Genomic DNA, 24,919 nt, shown 5'->3' on the forward strand with positions numbered 1-24,919 from the left:
TAATTACTGTTTCTATATAAGCAATAACTTTAAACTGCCACGGAGGAATTGGTGGTATAATTACTTTCCCAAGAACAAATATTAAGGGATGCTTGGCCCAAGCATACCAGTCTTTATAACTGTACGACAGCATGTGTATGTCCCAGTTTTTTTTTCTTCATTTTTTAAACATCTTTATGGAGGTATAATTTACATATGTGATTCACCCAATTTTTAATTGGGTGTCCCAGTTTTTAATTGATCCCCCTTCCTGACACTAACACACGCACACAATACACATGTATACATGCTTACTCAAAAGGGCTTGGCCAGCTTATGCTGAGAGCACAGTAAATTCAAGCTGGTTAGAGACATGATTTGTGAATCAGTAATAATACTTTACTATCAAGGAACTTTATCAAAATACTACCAGCCATAAACTAAGTCTTTAAAAAACTGATGAGTATTTTTAAAAATTCATGAAGTGACAAACACAGATGCACAAAATATCAGTTTCTATTACATAAGTTACTTAGCACACAATGAAATTAGTTTATTATTTTTTTATTTTATGAAATAATCTTACACTTATTTAGTTTACTGTGGCCCTGGAACTTCATGCAAATTGTCAATTTGCTGCTACAGACTCTCAGGTCCACACATTTCCTTTTTAAGATCCTCATTTTCATTTATAAACAGTCTTGTTTTTTAAAATTTCATATACGTTTATTTTAATATAAATTTATTTAAGTCACTTTGGGCCCAGCATGTCCTTGGGTTTCACCCACTCATCAAACTGCTCCGCTGTGAGGTAGCCAAGCTCAATGGCCGTTTCCTTTAAGGTGGATCCTTTCTTGTGTGCGGTCTTGGCAATCTTCGCTGCCTTGTCATACCCTGAGGGGAGGACACACAGCACACACGTTAGACAACCATCATTGTTAGTGATACAGATGTCACAGACCTCGTGTGTAAGAGTGACCATGCCAATAACTGTCAGGTCTCCTACAGAATATGGCCTGGATTTTCTTAGGAAATAGACTTAAGCACACCTCATTTTATCCGAGATTTGTTCCTATGTTGAAGTGGACCAATAATCGAAAGAGAATATAAAAGACTGAAAATAAAGCACCATGGTATAAAAACCCACATTTGGGTATGCTGCCCCATAATTACTCCCCCACCCCATCCCACTGGGGTTTCTCTGTGTAGACCAGGCTGTCCTGGAATTCACTTCGTAGACCAGGCTGGCCTGGAACTCCTAGAGATCATCTGCCTCTGTCTACTGAGTGCAGAGACTAAAGGTGTGCCCCACCCTGCCTGGCCATACTTATCTTTATAAGGCAGCACTAACATTAAATGTAGCAGGCCGGCAGAATAGACAGTTGTTTAATGGGCAGCTGTCAGGACTGTCTCTGGAGGAGAACTGGGAAATTAGGTCCTTGTTGAGGCAGAGCAGCCAGACTGAGAGGGTGTCATTCCCTGGTTGGATATTACAAGGAGAAAACTGGGAAAATCTTAGCAGAAATATGTATCTGGACAAAAGAACCCAGGCAACCCAATGCACTGTAATACTCTCAGCCAGGAGATGACCCTGAGTCTCAGCCTGGCTACACAGCAACCCCTGCCTCAAAAACCAAACAAAGGATCACTGGCATTGGCTTATTTCACAGTCATCTGCTTTTTAAATAAAGGTTACCACCGGGAAGTTCTCAAGATTGTTCTGACCTTAAAAATTGACAGTTTTAAAAAGAGAGAAGGCAGAAGCCAGGACAATGAAGTCAGTGAGAAAAGACAAAAATAAAGCTTAAAAGTCAGAGACCTGTGTCCAAAGGGTGGAGCCTGCTGGGCAATGACAGCCAGGTGGTAAAGTGTGACATGTCTGGAAGCAACCACAACTGGGCCTGCTCGACTTCATCCTTCCTTCTGTGCTTTGTGTGTGAGCAAGGACTGAAACATAAGCACCCTGCTCACCAACACAAAACACTATTAGCCACCAGACTCTTGTGTCTCAAGACCCCTGAGAGCCGGGGACCAGGACTCACTCAGCCAGTGAGGTTGCCTTGGGTGGCTCTGTCCTCACAGAGTCCACGAAAGTGCCCAGCCATCCTGCTTAGACGGTGTCTCTAACCTAGAAGTATCGGAGGGAACACTTGTCACAGGAGCCTTTGGGGTCACTCTGTACATTTCCAGGTGAATACTGGTGTGTAACAGTTTCAAATGAGTCACCATTTTACCAACTTTACACAACTAGAAAACCTCAAATAAGATCTGCCCCAAAGGTCGGGATCAGAGAACATGCTAAAGTGTAACTACATCATGCCACATCACTCAAAAACAGACCAAAGTCAACTGCTCGGTAGCAGGAATGTAGCGCTGTGTCTGCCTCAGCCTGCAGAAGCCACAGCAAATATCTTAGGGGCTGGGCAGTGGTGGTCAGCTTGCCATCTAAGTCTGTATAAAAACAGTTACAATCTAGAAAAGACTAGGAACACAAAGGTTAATTTCAGAAAAAGTATTCCATTTTCTCTCCTTTCCCTATAAACATTAAATATTTTGCCTTTCACTTTTAATTAGTAACATTAAATATCTGAATTGGATAAAACAAAATCCAAGTGTTACATAGTATCTAGAAAAGGAAAAACGCAAATGAATCCGTTCGTTCACTGTTGGTAATCAGGCAGTGCCACCTAGTGACATTACCAACAGAAGATCTGACAGACAAGCTTCCCAACTGCAAGCAACACCCAGCACGCGAGTGCACTAATATGAAATGAGGGCTGGTGTGAGAGCTGGGTGTGTAAAAGTGCTCTCTGCCCAGACACGCGCCCTGACTTCTATCCCACAGCCGCACGTGGTGGAAGGAGAGAGCGGACTGCTGCAAGCTCTTCTCCCATCTCCATGTGCATCCCATGGGACAGATGGACTCACAGACAGACACACACACACACACACACAGAGAGAGAGAGAGAGAGAGAGAGAGAGAGAGAGAGAGAGAGAGAGAGAGAGAGAGGTAAAAGGCTGTTTTTTTTTTTTTTTTTTTAAAAAGAACTCAAAGCCATCCTAAGCCATATATCTAAAACCCTGTCCAAAAAAACTAGTCACTTGAAACTTCTGGGACCAGCAAATTAGTTCATAAAGGTGCTTGCTGTGAAGACTGCTAACCATAGTTCCATCCCTAGAACCAACATAGTAGAAAGAAAATAACCTGATGTACACATGTACCGTGGTGTACATGTACATGCACACACACACATACACACACAACATTTTTTTAAAATTTAAGGATTTTTGTTTTTAACTTTTAAATGCTGTTTTTAAAATGGCATTATCCTCCAAACTTACCTATATGAGGATTAAGAGCTGTCACCAACATTAAAGACTCATTCATTAGCTTGTTAATCCTCTCAGTGTTGGCCTGGATCCCCACCACACAGTTTTCTGTGAAGGACACTGAAGCATCCCCCAGCAGCCTGGCTGAGTGCAATACATTCTTAATCTGTCAGAGACACAGAGAGGAAGAAAGAAAGAGAATCATTTCTAAGCCTCAGTTTACTTTGTTTTGCTTTTGTCCAATGACATGCATTATTTGACGTTCCATGCTGGATACATAATTCAATAACCATACATCGCTTCTACAAATTCTGCAGTATACAACCAAGAAGACAAGTGAGAAAGGAAGTTACAAATCTAAAAATGACAAAAGACATAATAAGTCTGAGTAACTAAGACAAGACACCCATGATGGCTAAGTAACACAAGACAGCCCACAGCGACTAACACAGGCTAGCCCATGGTGAATAAAAAGAGTATCCATGGAGAGTTAACTAATGCGAGATAGCCAAGGTAGATAACTAACACAAGACAGCTCACGGTGAATAAGTAACACAAGATAACCAATAACTGATAGCTACACAGTGAACATTTAAAACAGGTGAGATGTGTTGTATCCACGATCCAGGAGGATTCCTAGCAGACACAGATGTGGACAGCCATAGATGATGAAGACTCATCCAAGCAGGGGAAAGAGATGCAGAAGTATAGAGGCCTGAGACAGCTGCTAAATGCTGGATGGATTCTCTGGTTTTATGCCTCATGAAACAAACACTGCAGAATCACTTTGAAGTAACATCACACGGTGTTTATGCCTGTTTCTTTTGAGCAACACTTCCCATATACACCTCTGTCTAAAACCCCAGTAAGATCTGGAAGCTATACTTCCACCAATGGACGCTAACAGAAGCTAGACATTAAAGCTTGATTCTTATGACTTAACTGTAACTTAACTACTATCTTGATTTCCTAATTAAAGCAAAACTTTTTTTTCTCTCAACTAGGTCTACCCCAATGTTCTCCCTGTCTCTCAGGCTGATGTAATAGTTTTACTCTATGCGATGGAAAAACTGTATTTACCAAACTGTTTTTTTTTCTTGTTCATTTTTACAAAGAAGAAATAGGATGGCATTACTTTTAAGACATAGTAAATGATTATAAATCTAACAATAAACAGTTGTTATACATCTGTATATGTCAGGCAGCTGTTATTAACTGTTGGAAATATGGCCCTGATGCAAAAGCATATAGATCTGAAGTTCATTTTGGCCTGTCTTTTGTTTGCCAATCCTGACAGAATATGCATGCCATGAAGGCAAAAAACATAAAGCTCATTATGCTTATTGCTTATTGTGAACACCTAAAATTGTGTGATCCAAAGTGAAACCTAAATGAACACACTAATATCCATTTGCATATGCTCATCAATTGGACTTTATACCACAAGCCTGTAAGAAATAAGCCTCTAGTGTATTTCAGAGTCAGCAGTGTACAAAGGGCCGACTGAAGCTCAGCAATCTGCATACACGATGATACCAGCTTGTTCCATATTTGGAGTGATAAGGGAAAAAGAGAAGTTTGGTGCACAATTAGTTTCTAAGGTACAAGGAAAAGGCAAAAGGAAATTAAAGAAAGACTTTTTTGGGGGCAGAAAAAGTGCTGAAAAAAGGAGAGATGGTCAACATGTCATCCTGAGAATGGGGGATGTCCATTAGAAGGAAAAGGTCACTGACAATGAGGAACAATGCGAGCTACGTGAAAGGCTTGAGGCTGGACCAAAATGATTAAACCATCCAAGATTGGCAATGGGCCAGTCTCTTCCACCCAACCCTGAAGGAAGAAGCCACAAAGCAGCAGTCTGAGAAGGAGACAGGGCTGTACGGGAGGCATACTTTATAAGCTGAGCAGACCTCAACTGATTTCCAGCTACTGGCATCCATGTTGGGAGGGGATAAAGAAACCCCTCTCCTACTCCAGAAACCCAGACTATTCCAGTAGCACATCGGTACTCTACAGACATCACACAATTACCTAGTGTGGAAGTTCCAGAAACCTTCAGGAGGACAAGAGTACTGGCAATTAGTCTTCAATTAGAAACTGCTAAAAATCAAATTGAAAGCTTACCATCATTGGTTTAAAAACATTCAACTCAAAATGTCCATTGCTGCCTCCGACAGTAACAGCCACATGATTCCCCATGACTTGGGCAGCAACCATGGTCATTGCTTCACACTGAGTAGGGTTCACCTTTCCTTTGAGAAAATCAGTGCAGAGTCTCATCAAATAGGCTCATGGTTTCCCATATCACTTAAGACTGTTTTTATATCAAAGAAAGAAATGTAACATTATTAAATAAAAACATAAAAGAAAACAAAATTGAGGTACAGACTGCAATTCTAGCCAATCAGGAGTCTAAGGCAGGAAGATTCTTCATTCAAGGACTACCTGAGTCAAGGCCAGACTATGCAACTTAGGAAGATCTTGACTCAAAGCATATAAAGAATTCTAGGGATACATCTTAAAGACAGAATGCTTGCCTAACATGAGGAGGCCCTAGGTCCAACCCCCAATATCACAGGCACACAAAAATAGCAAAGAAAGGGGGACGTATAGCCAGAGATCACTCAAGAAAAACTCCATCTACACATGGCTTCCCTTCTTTATGGCTTTTGTTCCCACACAGGCATTTAGGCAACCAGGCACGAAATATACAATTAGAAAGACATAGACTCCACCCTCCAAGAGAGTGGCAGCCAAGAAAAGAGCTGGCGACTCCAATAAATAAGGGGTTCACAAGAGAAGGGGCGATGCTAGGCTGGAACTCTAGTCCCCAGGGCTCGAGCCCAGCAGCACTCCTTTAACAAGCCCAGATCCAAGGCGCACACAGCAGATTCTTCTAGCCAGCATGAGAATACACGGAAGGATTGCCCCCTCCCTGTCTGTGATGTTCTGCCATCTGTTTTTTATTTTGCAAACAGGTTTTTGCTTCAGTTGCCCAGGCAGTCCTGAAATATTGTTTGTAGCTCAGGTTGTCCTTGAACTCTATCTAATCTTCCTGGTTCAGCCTCCTAAGTGCCAGGATCAACCATACGCATTACCATATCTGGTTCCATTTCTCTCTTTAACAATTATTTTCAACTTGCAATCAACTAAACCTACATGCCATTTTTCAACACAACTGCAAACAGAGATCTTTTGGGCTATGTACACATACATAGTTAAAAGTCTAGTGAAAGCATTTTCTACATAGTAAACTATTAAACGCTACAACATATTGCCACCTCAACTTTTGGTATCAACTAAATAATTAGTAAGTGTTTCTTGTCTCTACCTTACGTCACCAGTAAAATGCTGAATGGGTAGGAGCCCAATATCAAGCTATTTTTCCAAATAAAGACAACTCATTAGTCATTCCCTTAAATGTCTGTTCTCCCAACTATGCTCACCTCCCAGATTCCAATGTCTGTCACTTCTATGGATCAGGCCAGAACCAGAGGCAAAACATGACATGAGGACTTTAGAGGGGGGCTCATATTTATCCAAGCTGATTGTTGTACTCTGTCATTCTCTTGGCTTCAGACTGAAGAATACAACTATGCAGGCTCCAGTCTGAGAACCTCAACATGCCACTAACTCATGTCATGTTCCTGACTTGTAAGTGATGGTCCTGAAAGCTCTGATCCACACGGACACTGTGGAACAAGTGCTCCTCACGCATCCCCATCGCTTCAGGGATGGCAGTGGAAAGGCATGTTCTGTGTTACGAGTCCCTAGGATCTAGTCAATTCCAGCTCCAGAAACTTATCGGCTAAGTGCTCACCTGGCATGATGCTGCTCCCTGGTTCATTTTCAGGCAAGATAAGCTCCCCTAGACCTGACCGAGGACCGGAACCCAGGAAGCGGATATCATTGGCTATCTTCATCAGGCTGCAGGCGGTCGTGTTCATGGCTCCACTGAGCTCCACCAGAGCATCGTGAGCAGCCAGAGCTTCGAACTTATTTGGGGCCGTGACAAAAGGCAAGCCTGCAGGAAAGAAAGAAGAGTAAAGATGCCTGCCAAGCACAACCCAGCTAAACAAAGTCTAGTAGACACAAAGCAAATTAGAACAGAGGGCTGGACGTACGATTCAGTGACAATGCCTGCCTAGTATGTGCAAGGTGCTGAGTTTGAGTCCTAGGACTATAAACATCTAGAAATCAATAACAAATAAATGTCAATTTTGAGTTGAGGAAAATGCTGCAGTCAAGCTGTGTCAATACTCCTTTAAGACACCCCAAAAGACTTAATGCAACTCTTTAACAAGCATATGTGAACAAGGCCAGAGTATTCTCATAAGGATGAGAACTGTGGAATTCACTCTGCTTTTTGTTCACACTCTGATCTCAGATAATGGTTTAAATTTCTCTGTCTACTCCAGTCTCTTCTGCTCAAGAGACTAGGGAGCACAAATAAGCTACAGTTTTACTCAGTCCTTCTATCCCACAAGCAAAGAGTCTGTGTACTCTAAATCCTAACAGAGTTTCTTTCCATTAAAACATGATTTTGAAAACCTCAGCTGGAGGATAAGCAAATGTGTGCTCAGTCACAGAAGGCTCGTCTATACCACCCCTACCCCAGGTTCAAAGACATCTCAGAAGAAACGGCAGGAAGAATGAAGAGCTGGGAGGAGGGAGGAGCGCTGTGAAATACTGCCCTCTGCACATGGCATGGAACCTGAATACAGGAACACACATCAGCTATGGGTATCTCACAAGATCAAGCCGGTTAAAAGTTCCTACATGAACGCTCCCTACTTCCCCACATCTGAGGAGCTACTGCAGTTGGTGGCTGCTGGAGGGGAGGGAGTCACTTTTCCTTGAAGGATGGCTGCTAGTGGGCGGCCCATATCCTAGTGGATAACTCCATATCCATGCATATATGGGCAACACAAACTGAAATTAGGGATATATGCAGAGGGAGAGGGTGGGGACTTGAAGTTGGGAGGGAGACATATTTGGGAAGTTGGGAGATGGGTGCTAAATATGGTCAAGATACATTGCATACACTTATGAAATTTTAAAAATTTACATGCCTAGCCAGACAGTGGTAGTACACGCCTTTAATCCCAGTATTCGGGAGGCAGAGGCAGGTGGATCTCTATGTGTTCAAGGGCAGCCTGGGCCAACGTGATCTACAGAGTAAGTTTCAGGACAAAGAAATCCTATGAGCCTGTCATATGTATTATATAGCTATTACTACCCTACCCTTCTGGTAACATCTGCATCTTTATCTGCTTTCTGGACATGACAAGTTGGTTCTAATAACAATAGTAACAGTGGTTATTATTCAGATTATAGTACGTACTAGTGGGAAGACAGCACTTAAAGATGTTAAGGCAAAGAAATAACAGTGTGACATAAAATTATTAAGTTTACATGAGTTATCATCTTATAAGTTTCTCAACAGTCAACTGTTTCTACTTTCTTTGAAAACCGTACCTAAAACAGCTGAGAAGGGAAAGGTCTGCCCACCACCAGACAGCAAACACAGCTGTCACGTAAAGTTTACTCTGACATGGAAGCCTCTATCACGTTTAATGGGAACATGTTACTCCTGAATTTCAGAATTCAGCCTGGAAACATCTATGCGATGCATAAGCTGGCACAAAGACCACGAGAGGCAATGCATGTGGCCCCACCTGTGAGCGCAGCCACTTTTGCAGCCACCTTTTCTGCGAAGCCAATCCTGGTGTTTAAACCCGTCCCGACAGCAGTGCCTCCAGCAGCGAGTTCATAGATTCTTGGCATGGCGGCTTTTATTCTTGCTATCGCATACTGGACTTGTTGAACATAACCACTGAATTCCTGACAAAGAAAAATCACAGTAAGAGCAAACTTCCTAACAGCGTTCACTTACTCTAATGGTGTTAAACAGGAACTTCAGAATATTAAATTATATGCTACTCAGTGTTAATTCATTCACATGATGAAGTAAGAGAAAGGAGGAAGGGATACAAATCCACAAGGCAGAACATTGCAATTAAAAACATGCAATTTAGTTTGTTTATAACTTAATGTTTTAACAGTCAAGAAAACAGCCCATGAAATAAACCTTTAAAAGAGAACAGTTCCACTACATTAAACTGCGGCTCTACTGCTACCCACCCAATACCAAATATTCTTCAAAGAAAAAAGAGAATGGAAATATTTTCTATACAGCTCCAGCTTGAAGTCCTAAGAGGGAACCCAAGGGCTCCTTCACAGGGGCCCAAGAGTGAAGCAATTCAGCATCCTGAGGCGGCCACAGTGGGCAGGTTCACAGCTTCACTGTGCCCTGTAATTCTGCCACCAGTGTCACAAGGCTTCCCACGCTACAACACTTTAAACCAATCATCATTCTATCGTGTTTTGAATATTGTGAACCATTAATAACTATGCAAAGACAAAGCCTTATGCCCTTTGTATTTTATAATGGAGCGTATCTGTATAAACCAAGATATTCAGATAAACTAAAACCTAAATCTTTTCTCCGAACTAAAAATACTGAAAACCTAAATACTCTTCATTAAGGTTTGTGGTAGTCTGAATGTGATTGGCCCACGCAGGCTCACAGGGAATGGCACTACTAGGAGATGTGGTTCTAGAGTAGGTGTGGCCTTGCTGGAGGAAGTGTGTCACTGTGGAGGCAGGCTCACGCCATGCTCAGTGTCTCAGACCACTTCCCGCTGCCTGCAGGATCAAGATGCAGCTCCTTCTCCACTCTCGGCTCCTGCTCCAGCACCATGTTTGACTGCATGCCGCCATGTCCCACCATGTTGGTAATGAACTAAACTTCTGAAACCGTAAGCCACCTGTTTTCCTTTATAAGAGTTGTCAAGGTCATGGTGTTTCGTCACAGCAATAGAAACCTAATTAAGACAGCGTTTCATAACTCTCTAATAAAAACATTTCCAAAGGTGGACCTAATTCATGAAACACTTTTTCTTGTTCTCTTCCCATCTCTGCATCTCCCCCCATCTCCAAGTGACAGACACACATCAGAGAATGGATTTTGAAAATTGTAAAAACTCAAGACAATTCCAATCAAAACAATATACATGTTTCTCATAAATTAAAAAAAGAAAAAGAAAATTGCTGTCATAATAAATAGTGTGATGATGTCACTCAAGAGACTAAGCTGTGGCTCAAACTGATTTTCAGCACAGCAGTTTTCAACATAAAACATACCAAAAGAAAAGTGAAAATTAGAAACCAGGGAAACAGACTGAAGTGCACATATTGCTCCTCCTTAGAAATTACACATAGAATTAGGATCATGATATAAAGAAAATACCAAGAGGTAATTTAATCTAGTGGGTTCAGTTTCATCTCTTCATTTGTCTTTAGCTAAGCCTTAGAAACGTTCCTCATTCCTTCTATAAAAATTGTGCTAAATAATATTTTATTTATTATTTGCCATAGAGCAACCGAGAGTCCGTCCAAATGAGCAGCAATCAAGTTCCCACCCTCACACAATTTTTATCAAACTATTACTCGGTAACTATCAGTTGATACATAAACTACAGACTCTACCTCCCAAACTGGAGTGTGAGTTGAGACAAAACTGTTGCATGAGTTTCTTTTTGTTTCTTTGCAATGGACATTATTAGATCTCCCTTCAGCTGCTGATGCAGAAACAGAAAAATAACTTCTACTCTCCCGAACAGTAATCTCTCTTCCAATGTAGTGAAAATAATTGTCAAGGGTAAGATCAGCCTTTCTTAATTACTTTAAAAAAAAAAATCTGCTTTAGTTAAATAACCTCTTGATTTAGGATGAGACAGATGACGCGATCGTGACGAAAGAGTGATGAAGATGATGATGATGGCTATGCACCTGAGATGTTCTAAACACTCTCAATCAACCACTACAGCCTCTCAGCCATGCATTCTCTTTATAACCCTGGAAACTGAGGCTCAGAGAAACTAAATGACTTCCCTACAGTTGTATAACTGGTCTACAGCAAAGCAAAACTTGAACCCAGCAGTCGAGCTGAGTCCAGTTCACTGCCACCATGGTCTGATCTCATGTGGGCACTATTAAAAGTTGTCAAATGGTTAATTCAGAAAATCAATCACTGACCTTTGTTGTTATAAACTTGGCCTTTAAAGGTAATTTTGAGGGAAAACACTGACAGTTTGTATCAACCCATAAACTGAACAAATGAATCAAACTCCTGTACCTGCCCAAGAGTGAGGGGGACAGCGTCCTGCGTGTGAGTCCGCCCAATTTTGATGACCTGCGCAAACTCTTTGGATTTCGCACTGAGCGCATCATGCAGCTTCTGCAGTCCTGGTAGCAGGACCTCGTGAACTTCCACCGCAGCGGCAATGTGCATTGCTGTGGGAAAGGTGTCATTCGAGCTCTGTGGAGAAGTTTCAAAAGAAACAGAAGATGTTAACTTGGAGGTAAGGAAAGAGAACCTCAAAACCAACTAGGTGACTATTCAAAACCCAGAATACACAATAGTGTTCACGTGGCAACTAATAGGTCAGTTGATGAAATGAAAAGCAACCAGGCTCCCAATAAGGAACATACTCAGGACTGACCCACATACAAGTGCACTGGACATAATATTTACTATAACTGAGCATGCTAAGTCCACTATACAAGTGCTCCCTAATAAAGCACAGTAGACATAGGAGTTAACAAGCATTTGAAGGTCCTAGAATGTATTCTAGAATGCAGCCATTCTTTTATAAAACATTTACTTAGTAAACTTGAAAAATATTCTGTGAGGCAGAAAGCCAAGCTGACAAGGAGATAATGTGACCTGGAAAATATTTAGAACTTGTAAAACTGACAAGCAGGTGTGCACACAGCACACAACACACAGCTGTCCTTGTACTTTTAAGGTACGCTGCGTTTTAAAAACACTCATTTACTATTCACATATTTCAATTGCTTCTTATGGCAACCATGGAAGCACTTGGAAAGCTCAGAGAACAGTCCAACGACCACTCATGCACCCGCCACCTAATCTAACCAGAAATCCAGCAATGCGCGGGCACCCGCTGCTTCATCCTTACACCATTCTGGAGCAGACTTCAGACTACAAATTAAACTTAATAAAACCACACTTAAAAGTAATACTGAGTTTTAAAAGCACCTTTAAAACGAACTATATAAAAGCTTTATTTTGGAGGGGGTGGGTTTGAAAGGGGTTTCTCTGTGCAGCCCTAGCTGTCCTGGAACTAACTCTGTAGACCAGCTGGCCTCACACTCACAGAGATCCACCTGACTCAGCCTTCTGAGTGCTGGGATTAAAAGCATGCACCATCACCGCCTGGCTTTTTTTGGTTTTTCAAGACAAGGTTTCTCTGAGTAGCCCTGGCTGTCTTAGAGCTCGCTCTGTAAAACAGACTGGACTCAAACAAGAGATCCGCCTGCCTCTATCTCACCAGAGCTGGGATTAAAGAAAGGCACTGTCACCACCTGGCTAGAGTTTTGCCTTTGACACTTAAGAACACATTTACACCTACCACCCAGGTCCCAGCTTCTTAAAAAAAGCAAAAACAAAACAACAACTGTTTCCATGGGCTGGAGCAGGGAAAATATATGATAATAGGCTTGGACATCTTACAGTGTGCTTAGATATCTTACCATGGCAACACATAAGGGTGTGGGTTCAGAGAAAAAGACAGTAGCATGCCTTAAGGACCCAAAAGCCAAATGAACAGGGACCCCCAAACTCAGGCAATCTTAATAATTTATATAAATAACAAAATATAGGGTTATAAACAAAGGAATAGCAAGCCACTGTGAATTTAGTGCTAAACACGACTGAATAAATAAAAAATGGAAGAACAAAACCTTACAGAAAAATTTCCATTAATAAATATAAAAAGAAGGAAAACTAAAAATCATTATTAGGCCACCTAGCAGTGGGCTTAGTGGCAGAACATTGCTGAGGCCTTGGATTCCCTCCCCAGCACCACAGACAACTAGAAAAACACCATGAAACAAAACAACACACTAACACAGATGTAGTCCCTGGGTAAGATGCACTGACAAAGAGGAGATTATTTCCACAGTCTCAGGGTCTCTCTGATGACTTCCCAGGGAATCTAAGACATATCCACAGATCTCCTCCACCTCTCCTCTAAGCCGACACTCCAGTATAATGCCAGGAATGGGGGCAAACAGGGACAAAGGCGACATGGAAACAAACATGATGTAACCAGTGCTAAAGTGTGACATCACCGCAGCAAGTCAGGCTGCAGTCGAGTACTCGACAGGTCGCAGTGTGAAGGGTCCTTCACTTCTGGGACAGTCCCCCTAAGAACTCACAGCCTCTGGCTACACACCAAGTGAAGGCACCGCTACTCTTACAGACTACATCTCCACAACCTGTCCTCCCTTGGAGAACCCTGAACTTCATAGTGAAAACTCGGCAGAAAATTGGGGAAACCCAGAAAGAAGTCTGTTTAAGAGTACTGTGCCCAGAGCAACTTCTTAGTTCCAGTAGAGCTCGGGGCCAGCCTAGTCTACACAGTGAGTTCCAGGACAGCCAGAACTGTTACACAAAGAAACCAATAAACAAACAACAACAATAACAAAAAAAAAACCTGTTCTAAATAAATGAAACAACAAAATGTATACATACACTAAACCTAGATGTCCTAACGATTATTGTTTTATGCTGGAAGAAGTGAACTTAAAAGTTTTCTCTAGTAAAGAACACAAGCTGGACGACTCTCCTTGATAAAAAAGTACACGCTAGCCTTACAAGCACATCTCCATACACATCTCCCATGCGCTTCTCCATTTGTCCTGAAGGAACAGAGGACATGCACCCACCTGGCTCTTATTAACATGATCGTTGGGGTGCACAGGCTTCTTGCTGCCAAGTTCACCTCCTAACATTTCAATTGCTCTGTTGCTAATGACTTCATTTACATTCATGTTTGTCTGGGTTCCTGACCCAGTCTGCCACACCACCAGAGGAAAGTGGTCATTCAGTTTACCTTCAGCTACCTGCAGGGAAGAAAGCATTAACAGTGAGTCTTCTTAAAATAAGGAATACTGGGTATTAATTAAGCTATTTAAAAGAACCATTATGAAGGAAAGCTCTGCTTACAGAACTATTTTAAAGATGTCATTGTTTTATATGCTAAGTGGCTTGCTAATGATTTCAAGACAGTTTAAGGCAGCCGTGGCACAATCTTAAATATCTGTTGCATCACTTATTCTAATTACAGCCACTTTGAAACACCAAACTTTATATATTCTGAATGATGACAACTCATTGGCTTCAGACACAAACTGAATGAAAGCCATTAGCTTGTTCCCTGGGCTGCCTGCTGCAGTGGAGGACCACCTGTGAGGCCGCCTGCTACAATGGAGGACCACCTGTGAGACCGCCTGCTGCAGTGAAGGACCACCTGTGAGGCCGCCTGCTGCAGTGAAGGACCACCTGTGAGGCCGCCTGCTGCAGTGGAGGACCACCTGTGAGGCCGCCTGCTGCAGTGGAGGACCACCTGTGAGGCCGCCTGCTGCAGTGAAGGACCACCTGTGAGGCCGCCTGCTGCAGTGAAGGACCACCTGTGAGGCCGCCTGCTGCAGTGGAGGACCACCTGTGAGGCCGCCTGCTGCAGTGGAGGACCACCTGTGAGGCCGCCTGCTGCAGTGGAGGACCACCTGTGAGGCCGCCTGCTGCAGTGGAGGACCACCTGTGAGGCCGCCTGCTGCAGTGGAGGACCACCTGTGAGGCCGCCTGCTGCAGTGGAGGACCACCTGTGAGGCCGCCTGCTGCAGTGGAGGACCACCTGTGAGGCCGCCTGCTGCAGTGGAGGACCACCTGTGAGGCCGCCTGCTGCAGTGGAGGACCACCTGTGAGGCCGCCTGCTGCAGTGGAGGACCACCTGTGAGGCTCTCTGCTGCAGTGGAGGACCACCTGTGAGGCCGCCTGCTGCAGTGGAGGACCACCTGTGAGGCCGCCTGCTGCAGTGGAGGACCACCTGTGAGGCCGCCTGCTGCAGTGGAGGACCACCTGTGAGGCCGCCTGCTGCAGTGGAGGACCACCTGTGAGGCTCTCTGCTGCAGTGGAGGACCACCTGTGAGGCCGCCTGCTGCAGTGGAGGACCACCTGTGAGGCCGCCTGCTGCAGTGGAGGACCACCTGTGAGGCCGCCTGCTGCAGTGAAGGACCACCTGTGAGGCTGCTATGATATCTTCAGACACACTTACTGCTTTTGCTCAGCAGGCACATCCAACAGAAGTTATTGCCACAGCCAGCATAAAGAACCAGGGCTCAGAAATGTGAGTTTACTAAGAGCTACCTCATGGTACACACGTCCAGTGAGTAGCAACTGGCATATGTGAAGCACTGTCCAGATCTGCCCCAATTTCTGTCAGATTTCTCTTTGAATTTTATAATTTATTTTGTGTGTACACAGTCTGTGCGCACAGGTATGCCACAGTGTTTGTGTGGAAGTCAGGGGACAACTCTGTGGAGTTAAGAGCTCACCACCTTTACATAGGTTTTGGGAATCAAACAGGTCTGGGACTTGTGTAGCAGGAATCTTTACACACTAAGCCACCTCACTGGTCCTGTGAGATTTTCAAATTCTCAATTTATGTGATAGCTTTTAAACTGTGGGCGTCCTAAAATAATGAATATTTAACTTTACTATAAAATGACAGAAGATCAGCATGTATTTGAGAGCTCCATTAACCTGGATAACGGGTTCCTTTTCCAGGTCTATGAACATCACCAGTCATCTGTCTAGAGAACTGTGAGAACAAAGGAAAGGGGAACCCCATCACAGATCCACCACTAGTCCACCTCCTCGTCAGAGCCTGCTTCCTGCTCCCCTGCAATGGCATGTGTTTAGGAAGGCCCTCAGGAACTGTGGGCTCCACCTTCACGGGATGAAAATGTTCTCTGAAAACTTTCTAAATGCTGCAGCGTACTAAGCTTGTGCATCTTACTGCTGGAAACAGAGTCAACAACTCTTCCACAGCATTTACAGTCTTGCTATTACAAGAAACCTGGAAACAAAACACAAAGCAGGGAGTGCGCAGGCTTTATCACATATCTAACAAAAGGAACTTGAGCATCTGTGGATTATACTGATGGAGGAAGGTCATTGGTTAAAAAATAAAGAAACTGCTTGGCTGGCCCTCATAGGTTAAAACATAGGTGGGAGGAGTAAACAGAACAGAATGCTGGGAGAAAGAAGCTGAGTCAGTGAGTCGCCATGATTCTCCCACTCTAAGCAGACGCAGGTTAAGATCATTCCTGGTAAACCAGCTCGTGGGCTACACAGATTATAAGAAATGGGTTAGTCCAGGTGTGAGAGTTAGCCGAGAAAAGGCTAGATATAATGGGCCAAGCGGTGTTTAAAAGAATACAGTTTCCGTGTAATTATTTCGGGTAAAGCTAGCTGTGTGGGCGGCCGGGGAAGTAGCCCTCTGCTCCTGTTACAACATTATACTACCCAAGGTGGGGTGGGGGTGGGAAGTATAGGAAAACACACATTTTCTATCAATTTCCTTTTTCTCATCAAAATTAACATTCTAAGATGTTTAAAGAATGTTCCTCTGTCAAAGCTTAGGCTCATTCTATGCCACTCTTTAAGAACTAATTTCTATTACTAATGATGTAACCAAGGTAGCTACATTGCATGCATAGCTGCTGTAACAAAGTCTTCCTTTCCTTCATCATAAACACTGTAAAGCAACACTGTAAACTCAATGTTTCAACTCGCCTCTGAACACTTCAAGGCAGGGCTTAAGGAGATTACATTCTTGACAGGTACAACCAAATGATCAATTAGCTTAAAAAGGAATCATTTATTCATAAAATAAAAACCTAAAGTTCAAATCATCCTTATAATTTTTCCCATTTATGTATTGATATCTTATGTGCACTGGTGTTTTGCCTGCATGTATGTCTGTGTGAGGGTATTGGATCCCCTGAAACTGGAATTACAGATGGTTGTGAGCTGTCATGTGGATGCTGGGAATTGAACGTGGGTCCTCTGGAAGAGCAGTCAGTGCTCTTAACCACTGAGCCATCTCCTCAGAACCTTAATTTTTTTCCCTTAAAACTATCTAAGTCAACAAAGAGACTTAGTAAGATATAAAAATGCCCAGAGATGTCATTGCAAAATGTTTTCAGCACTGTATTAAATCTTCACTGAATAATGCTGCCACCCTAGCCTGAAATTCATTAACCCAGGATTTCAGAGACCCCGAGACTTTGATGACATTGTGTAAACACAGTCACCGCCTCCTACCTCGTCTGCTGCCTTCATTATTGCACTAGCAATCTTTGGATCAAGACCGTAATCCTGGTTCACTTCAGCAGCAGCTCGCTTCAGGATGCCAAAAGCTTTAATGACTGGGATCTAAAAGAAATCATAAAAATACCTTAAATTTTCAATTTTAGATAACCATGAAAATTTGTTATTTTATGCAGCCGCAAAAATAGTATCAAAACTGTGACCCTCAAAAGTTTGAAAAACAGAGGAAATTACCTAAGTGTAATGAGCCAACAGAACAAAATCTAGAGGCTTGTGTACAGACACATACAAACACACACACACCTATAACCAAAACACACATACACTCAGAAATGTTCATATAAAGATAATGCCAATAATAACAGTGCTTCATGGATGTGTATTGTAAAGGATGTGTTTATTTTACATAGTATGTATTGAGATCACTAGCATTCAATCATTTCCTCCAACAGATGCTGCGTCATCATTCTAAACAATCACAAAAGGACTGGGCATGGCTGGTGTGTGCCTGGAATATTAACATAGGAAAGGCCAGGAGGGAAAATCATGAATTTTAGGCCAGTCTGGGCTACACAGTGAGGAAAACAAAGAGAATTTAGAACTGAAATAAAAACACTTACCAACTGAAATACTGATGCGCCCCTACCCGTCAAAAATAAATAAATAAATAAATAAAACTTTAAATTGTCCACCTTGGTTATCAACTTGATAACATCCGGAATCACCTCAAGCCTAAGTAGCGGGCATACTGTGGAGGATTTTCTTGGTGGATGACCTGAGGTCAGAAGACCTACCCTGAAATCTGCACCACACCTTCTAGGAGCAGACCATGTAAAACAACATGGAGGAAGGAAGCTTTGCTTTTCACCTGTCTGCTCTGGCTCTCTCGTTTTCTGGCAAACTCGTCTGCCCTGATGCTGAGATGTCCCTTCACTGGTTACTAGCATCGACTTCTCCAGCTGTCCAGCACAGACTGAAGTCCAGTGGCTCTCCAGAAACGCCCTGGGACCCAGCAGCTGAGACGTCCAGAGCTGTGAATGAAAAACTATCAGATCCTTGGCCTTTCCATCAGCGCTATCTGGGACTACCTGGAGCATAGCCTGAAAAGCAGTCTGATAAATCTCACACATATACACATACCCCTTCTATTCCTTCAGAGAACCCTAACACAGCAAATCATTTAGTGGTAACAGCTAAAAATCCGAAGTATTTAACGCCTCAGGAAAGTAATAGCGTTCTACAACTTTCATAGGCTCTTGGATATTAATGAATGAGAACTTACTACTATGTAGAAAGCTAGTTTTCTCATAATTTTACACTTTAAATTTATAAAATATTACAAAATAATGAATCATGTGACTATAGCCTAGTTCTAAGTCAACATCTCCACAAAGCTTCTTACCGGCATCCGTTCTGTTGCACCTCCAATCTTAAAGTTCATTGTAGATCTCACAGTCTGGGCACCATAATACTTATCAGTTGGGACCTTCAGTTCACCAAAGGTGTCATATTCTATACGGAAGGAATTTTGGCTTGCCTAAAGACAAGGATAAGACATTAGTTTAGCTTGAAAAAAAAATCCAGGATCAAAGCAAACAAAATCTGATCAGTTGTGAGGAGAAAAAAATTGTAGTAAGTATCTCGAAACATAAAATTCCATCTTGCTACTCTTTTCCTCACTATTCAGTTTTCCTTAAAAATATTTTGACACCCACATTTATAAATTCAGGTATTAAGGAAAATTTATATAACTAACATATTGCTAGCACACAAAGTCTTCAAAATACAAAAAAAAAAGTATGCCTATTACTAGTCAAGATTTGACCAATTCAGACCTCATTTAGTTTATTTTACTGGAAACTTGAAAAGTATAAGAACACTTTGAGATTTTTAAATTTACTTAAGCAAAGGTAAATTTGAAATTGGCGTAACAGTCACTATGCCTGAGACAGTAGTGACGGCAGAACTGGAATGGCCTGGTCCGACAGGCAGACGACCACTTCTTAACATCTGTGTCGTCACCTTCAACAAGCCAGCCTTTCAGAATCTGAGGAAAGCTAAGGAACCTGCACGTCTCCTATGACTTAGGAGCCCACACCGTGAAGGTAAAGAGTCACACAGAGTAAGAGCAGGGACCCAAGGCCCCTGTTTGTGGAGAAGCTGGGATTCTATCAAATGCATCAACTTAAACTAATAAAAAAAATTGCAACTGCTTAACAAATAATTTATACTGAAATTTTAATATAAAACGTATGCAATATTGAACAGTAAATGATAAATTTTTAATACCTGAATAATCTTAGCAGAATATTACTGAAATATTAAGAGATCTCTACCTTTATTGGGGGGAGGTTGTTTTAGTTAAAATATAATTAAATCATCCCCCCCCAGAAATATTTTATAAACCTTTAAAATCTACAAACAATAAAAACCTTACATTTACACAAAGTACTCGTCGCAGAGACTTCAGGGTGACACTGAGAACTTTAATACATGCATATGTAGGGCTAAGGGCATGGGTAAGTGAAAGGACATGAACCCAGATGCCCACATCCACATAAAAACCTGGAGTGGCAGACGTGCCTGTCAGATCAGCCCAGGGACAACAGATGACAGACACCCTTGAAGCCCACTGGACCGCCAGTCTAACACAAATACAGGTTCAGTGAGATACCCTTTTTGAATTTTTGGTTGTTAACTTAGCCTTTATAGGCTTAACCAACCCTTCAGCCCAAGACATCTTTGCTTAAGAGACATGGTGGAGCGCAATGGACGGTGCCTGATCTGTGCACAAGAAAGTGTGCATACATGCATGCAGGCATGCACACACACACAAATGCTCCTTGATTATAACTAAAGATAATTAGATGTTTTGGTTTTTTTTTAATCCTTAAGTAACTGCTTTAGCATACAGTCAACTGACAAGGAAAAGTTAATTCGTGGTTTTCTTCTAAGACTAGAAAGAGTCACACAAACAGAGTGGAGTCAAAGATGAGCCAGCCACCGGGGAAGCAAAAATGCTAGAGGACAGGTAAAGGTATAAGCTATGTGGCAAAATATAGATTAACAGAAATAGGTTAATTTAAATAGTAAACAATAGTTAATAATAATTTTGAGCCATAGGCTAAATATTTTGTAATTAATATAAGTTTTTGTGTGATTATTTGGGACTGGGCAGTCAGGACAAAAGCTCCGCCTGTTTACAGATTCATGTTCTTTAGCCTTAAATCTCAAAAAAGAAAATTAATTCAAATTGAATTTAATTCCTTAGAGGGGAAACTTAATAGCTGAGCACTTGCCTAGCATGCAGGAAACCACAGGTCCAAGCAGCAGCACCACAAATGGAGAGAGGAAGAGATGGAGGCACAGCCTAGGATTCTGATACCCACATTTTAAAATTACAGTGCTAAAAAGTGAACTGTCTCAGCAGACACTTCAGAACATCGTGTCTTGGCCTTTAAGAACATACCCAATGTATGTGTAACAAAAGCAAACACTTCAGCATCTTAACACATAACAAACTCTTCCAAAAGCTACTTCCTACCCTTATCCTCAGGTGTGACAGTTAGGATCTACTATCTCCAGTAGGGCAAGCCTTTGGGCCTGCCTGGGAGGATCATCTGGACTGGGGCAACTGAGATGGGACGGACCTATCTCAGCAGGGTGCAGCACTACTGTGTGGGTGGCACCATGCTATGCACTGGAGTGGACATTCAACACCCAGTGCTCAGCCCTGAAATCAAACACACATAAGCAACACTACACTGTGATGCTTGTATTTGTGTGTTTAGGCGTTTACAGATTATGGTGGTTGGAATAAAATGCCCCCCATATTCTCATTCTTGGGCATTTGAATGTTTGGTCCCCAGATGATGGCCTTGTGTGGGGAGGTTCAGGAGGTGTGGCCTTGATGGAGGAAGTGTGTCACTGGGGAACTTTTAAGTTTGCTCTTTCTGCTTCCAAATTATACCCTTTCTTCTCTAAGCTGCTTTCGCCATGGTGTTTTATCACAACAGAAAAGTAACTAAGGCACACATACACATACATACACACACACACACACACACACACACACCACTACAGAAAAAGAGGCCATGACTTTAAGATGGAACAAGGGGGCTGGTACATGGGAGAAATTGGGAGAGAGGCAAGGGAAGTGGAAAATTGTGCAGTTACATTTTAATTTAAAAAATAAAATATAAAGTATTTTTAAAAGAGATAAAGGCAGCTGAGTGCCAGCATTCCCCCCACCTCTCTCTGCTTGCTGACTGCATACCCAGTGTGACCAGTTACTTCAAGCGCCTGCGGCCACCTGCCCTATCATGCTATATGTGAAATGTATCATGAAATGTGAATCCCACCTTCTGAAGCTGCACAGCAAGAACTCTGACCCCAAGTCATTTCTGCAGCCCCCTGCTTATCTAATCTTTGCCAACAGCCTTTAACTTCTAAGCATACATGGACTGTCTTCTTTACAAGGACCCAACAGAAAGGAGGCCAGCAATGTGTCATCTCTCCACCTCCACGTGATGCACCTCAGAGCCTCCAGGGTTATGTGAATTTCTCAACACTAGGTGAACTTTAGGGTGCTCTTTTCAGTAACAGGCAATTCAGAGATTCCAGGGTATGTGAATTTCTCAACACTAGGTGAACTTCGGGGTGCTCTTTTCAATAACAGCTAATTCAGGGCTTCCAGAGTTATGTGAATTTCTCAACACTAGAGAACAACTTTTAACAAAATCAACAGATTTGTTGGAAATAACAAGAGGTTAAAGGTCAAGGAATGTCCTTGAACTATGGGAAAAGAAAACTCTCTTTATTCTATTTTCTGGCATTACAACCCTAAGAGCAAGGGAGTGCCACATTTTTACATCTGCCACAGTATTCTCCACTTTCCTGTTCCCCTCACCAAAATTTAAGAAAGAAAGAAAGAAAGAAAGAAAGAAAGAAAGAAAGAAAGAAAGAAAGAGAAAAGAAAGAGGGAGGGAGAGAGGGAGGGAGGGAGGGAGAGAGAGAGGGAGAGGGAGAGAGAGAGAGAGGGAGAGAGAGAGAAAGACCCTCCCTTAAGAGATTTTTAAATGCATGAAAGCCACCAGAGCAAGCCGGGGCCGTGGTGGCCACACACCTTTAATCCCAGCATTTAGGAAGGAGAGGCAGGAAGAGCCGTGTGGGGGTGGCGCACACCTTTAATCCCAGCATTTGGGAGGCAGAGGCAGGTAGATCTGTGTGTTTGAGACCAGCCTGGTCTACAAGAGAGAGTTCCAGGACAGGCTCCAAAGCTACAGAGAAACCCTGTTTTGAAAACAAACAAACAAAAACAAAAAACAAAACAAGTCAAAAAACCCACCAGAGTAAAATTCCAGGAACTCTAAACAGCCTGGACTTTGCAGTTTCTGTTCATGATTTATGTTATTGTGTGTACACACGTGAATGTGCAAGCGTGTATATGTGTGTGCACATGCATATGTCAAGGCCGTAAGTGTGTGTTGCACATCCGCTGGAGTTATTGTTACATGCGGGTATGAGCCACCTGACACAGGTACTCAGAGTCAAATTCCTGTCTTGTGTTCTTTACTGGAGCCATCTCCCCAAGCCCCAGGCTTGGTTGCTTTCCGGACAGTGCTGTCATTCAAGTTTCTTGAAGTCCCAATAAAAATCTTGGCCCTTTCAAGTACACTAGAGGTGTATTTAAGGAGCACAATACCACATAGAGTTTTCCCAAGTTCAATCTTGCTGAGCCTCTGTAATTATCTCAATTTTCCATATGGAAACAAGCACAAAGACAACCTGCCCGAAAGCCGCAGTAGGATTTGAAATCACCTCACACTGCTGAGAGCACCCGGAACCCCAGGAATGTCTTCCTCACTATTCACTTCTCAAGCTTTTCCGAACAATACACGTTCATATTTAACACTTTCTAAAGGACTGTAAACGCAACTTAATGAAGCACGTCACACTTTGGACTTGGCTCTTAACTTGCTTTGCTCTCTTTCTGACAAAATGCTGATTCGGCTAGTTTAGCCCTACCCAATCTCACAGGCCTGCTTCCGAGGTTTTATGTTCGTTCATATGTTCGTATTTATGGACTTCAGAGTTTTACAAAAGTTTTTAAGAGAAAGCACGTGCAATCTCACAAGCTAAATAGTCAAATTCGTAAGAAGAAAAGCCGTTCAGAAGAAACACCGGCTTCATCCACCTTGAGTGTCTGAAAGGAGAGGACCTTGCAAGAACCCAGAGTTGTGGGGGTCCCTAGCCTAGCAGAGCACTCTGCTTGTGTCCGACCAGCGAGGGACTGCTTACCTGGGCAAGAAGGGGGTTGCCCCTTTCCCTGTGCCCTCCTCCGGCCCCGCACTTCCTGCCTCCTGCATCCTAATCCGTCCCCAGCAACCCAGCATCCTCCCCCTTGCACGCACGGTCCCAAATGGGCCCAGGGCCTCGGGCCTCTGCAAACTCAGGCTTGGGGCAGGTCTGCCCAGACGCCCATCCTGCCAGAGAGCAGCGCGTCCCTCCACGGTGCCCGCAGCCCCACACCGGGCTGGAGGCGGCGCCCGGGGCGGAAGGTTAAGTGAGCGCGCGGGCACTGAGCCCAGGCCCGGCCCACGGGGACACCCGAGCCACGCTGACCTGAAGGTCACCCCGGAGAGGCCCAGCCAGAGATACTCGCTCACCATTCGGGCGACGTTCGGGGCACACCGCGGGAGGGTGCCTGCTTCCCCAGAGATGGCAGCACCGGCGGACGGGGCCCGCAGGAGGTGACGCGAGCGTGCAAGGAGTCGGAGTGCGCGGTACATGGTGCTCCAGTACGTGGGTGGCAAGCTGAGTCTGAGCCACGCCCCCTTGTGACGTCAGCGCCAGGCTACTCATATCCAATCAAACGCCGAGGCTCAGTTTTTGGGGCGGGACTAGAAATGGATGGCCAATAACAGCAGAGGAGGTGGGTTGACTTCCCTGGACTGGTTGAAGTCCTCAGGTTTATGGGAAACTAGTGAGGAAGGAATGATGGGAAAGAGATGCGGCGAGAGCGCCCGTCTTTAGCGGTGCTTTCTGTGTGGCTGCTAGGAGGCGGCTTTTCTAGCTGGGGTCGCCGGTGGCACTGGGTCCGAGAAGTAGCTTGGAAAGAATGTAATACCAAGTTATTATTTATCGTGCAACCACCCATGATGTGGATCTCTTTCTTTCAAATCCCGCCTTCCTAGAAGTTTTAGAAAGTGCCGCGAACTTTAGACAAGGGAGTAGTTATTCGTTGTCCCACCACTTAAGGTTGCTTTTTACTGTCATTTCGGAGGCTGTCGATTTTCTTTTCTTTTTTTTTTTTCTTTTTTTCTTTTAGAGACAAGGTTTCTC

The 24,919-nt window shown here is 43.2% G+C and overlaps 1 protein-coding gene across 1 annotated transcript; it reads right to left on the reverse strand.

The window, feature by feature from the left end:
• Positions 1 to 527: 527 nt before the first annotated feature.
• Fh (fumarate hydratase) lies at positions 528 to 24,407 on the reverse strand. The gene is made up of 10 exons (XM_075989212.1): positions 24,244 to 24,407; positions 18,978 to 19,112; positions 17,570 to 17,680; positions 14,128 to 14,304; positions 11,510 to 11,692; positions 8,988 to 9,153; positions 7,130 to 7,333; positions 5,434 to 5,561; positions 3,322 to 3,475; positions 528 to 873 (listed from the first exon to the last, which is right to left on the reverse strand). The coding sequence occupies exons 1-10, from the start codon at positions 24,364 to 24,366 to the stop codon at positions 731 to 733; spliced, it is 1,524 nt and encodes a 507-aa protein (XP_075845327.1). The 5' UTR covers positions 24,367 to 24,407; the 3' UTR covers positions 528 to 730.
• Positions 24,408 to 24,919: the final 512 nt, after the last annotated feature.

Source organism: Microtus pennsylvanicus, chromosome 10, assembly GCF_037038515.1.
Source record: "Microtus pennsylvanicus isolate mMicPen1 chromosome 10, mMicPen1.hap1, whole genome shotgun sequence".
NCBI lineage: Eukaryota > Metazoa > Chordata > Mammalia > Rodentia > Cricetidae > Microtus > Microtus pennsylvanicus.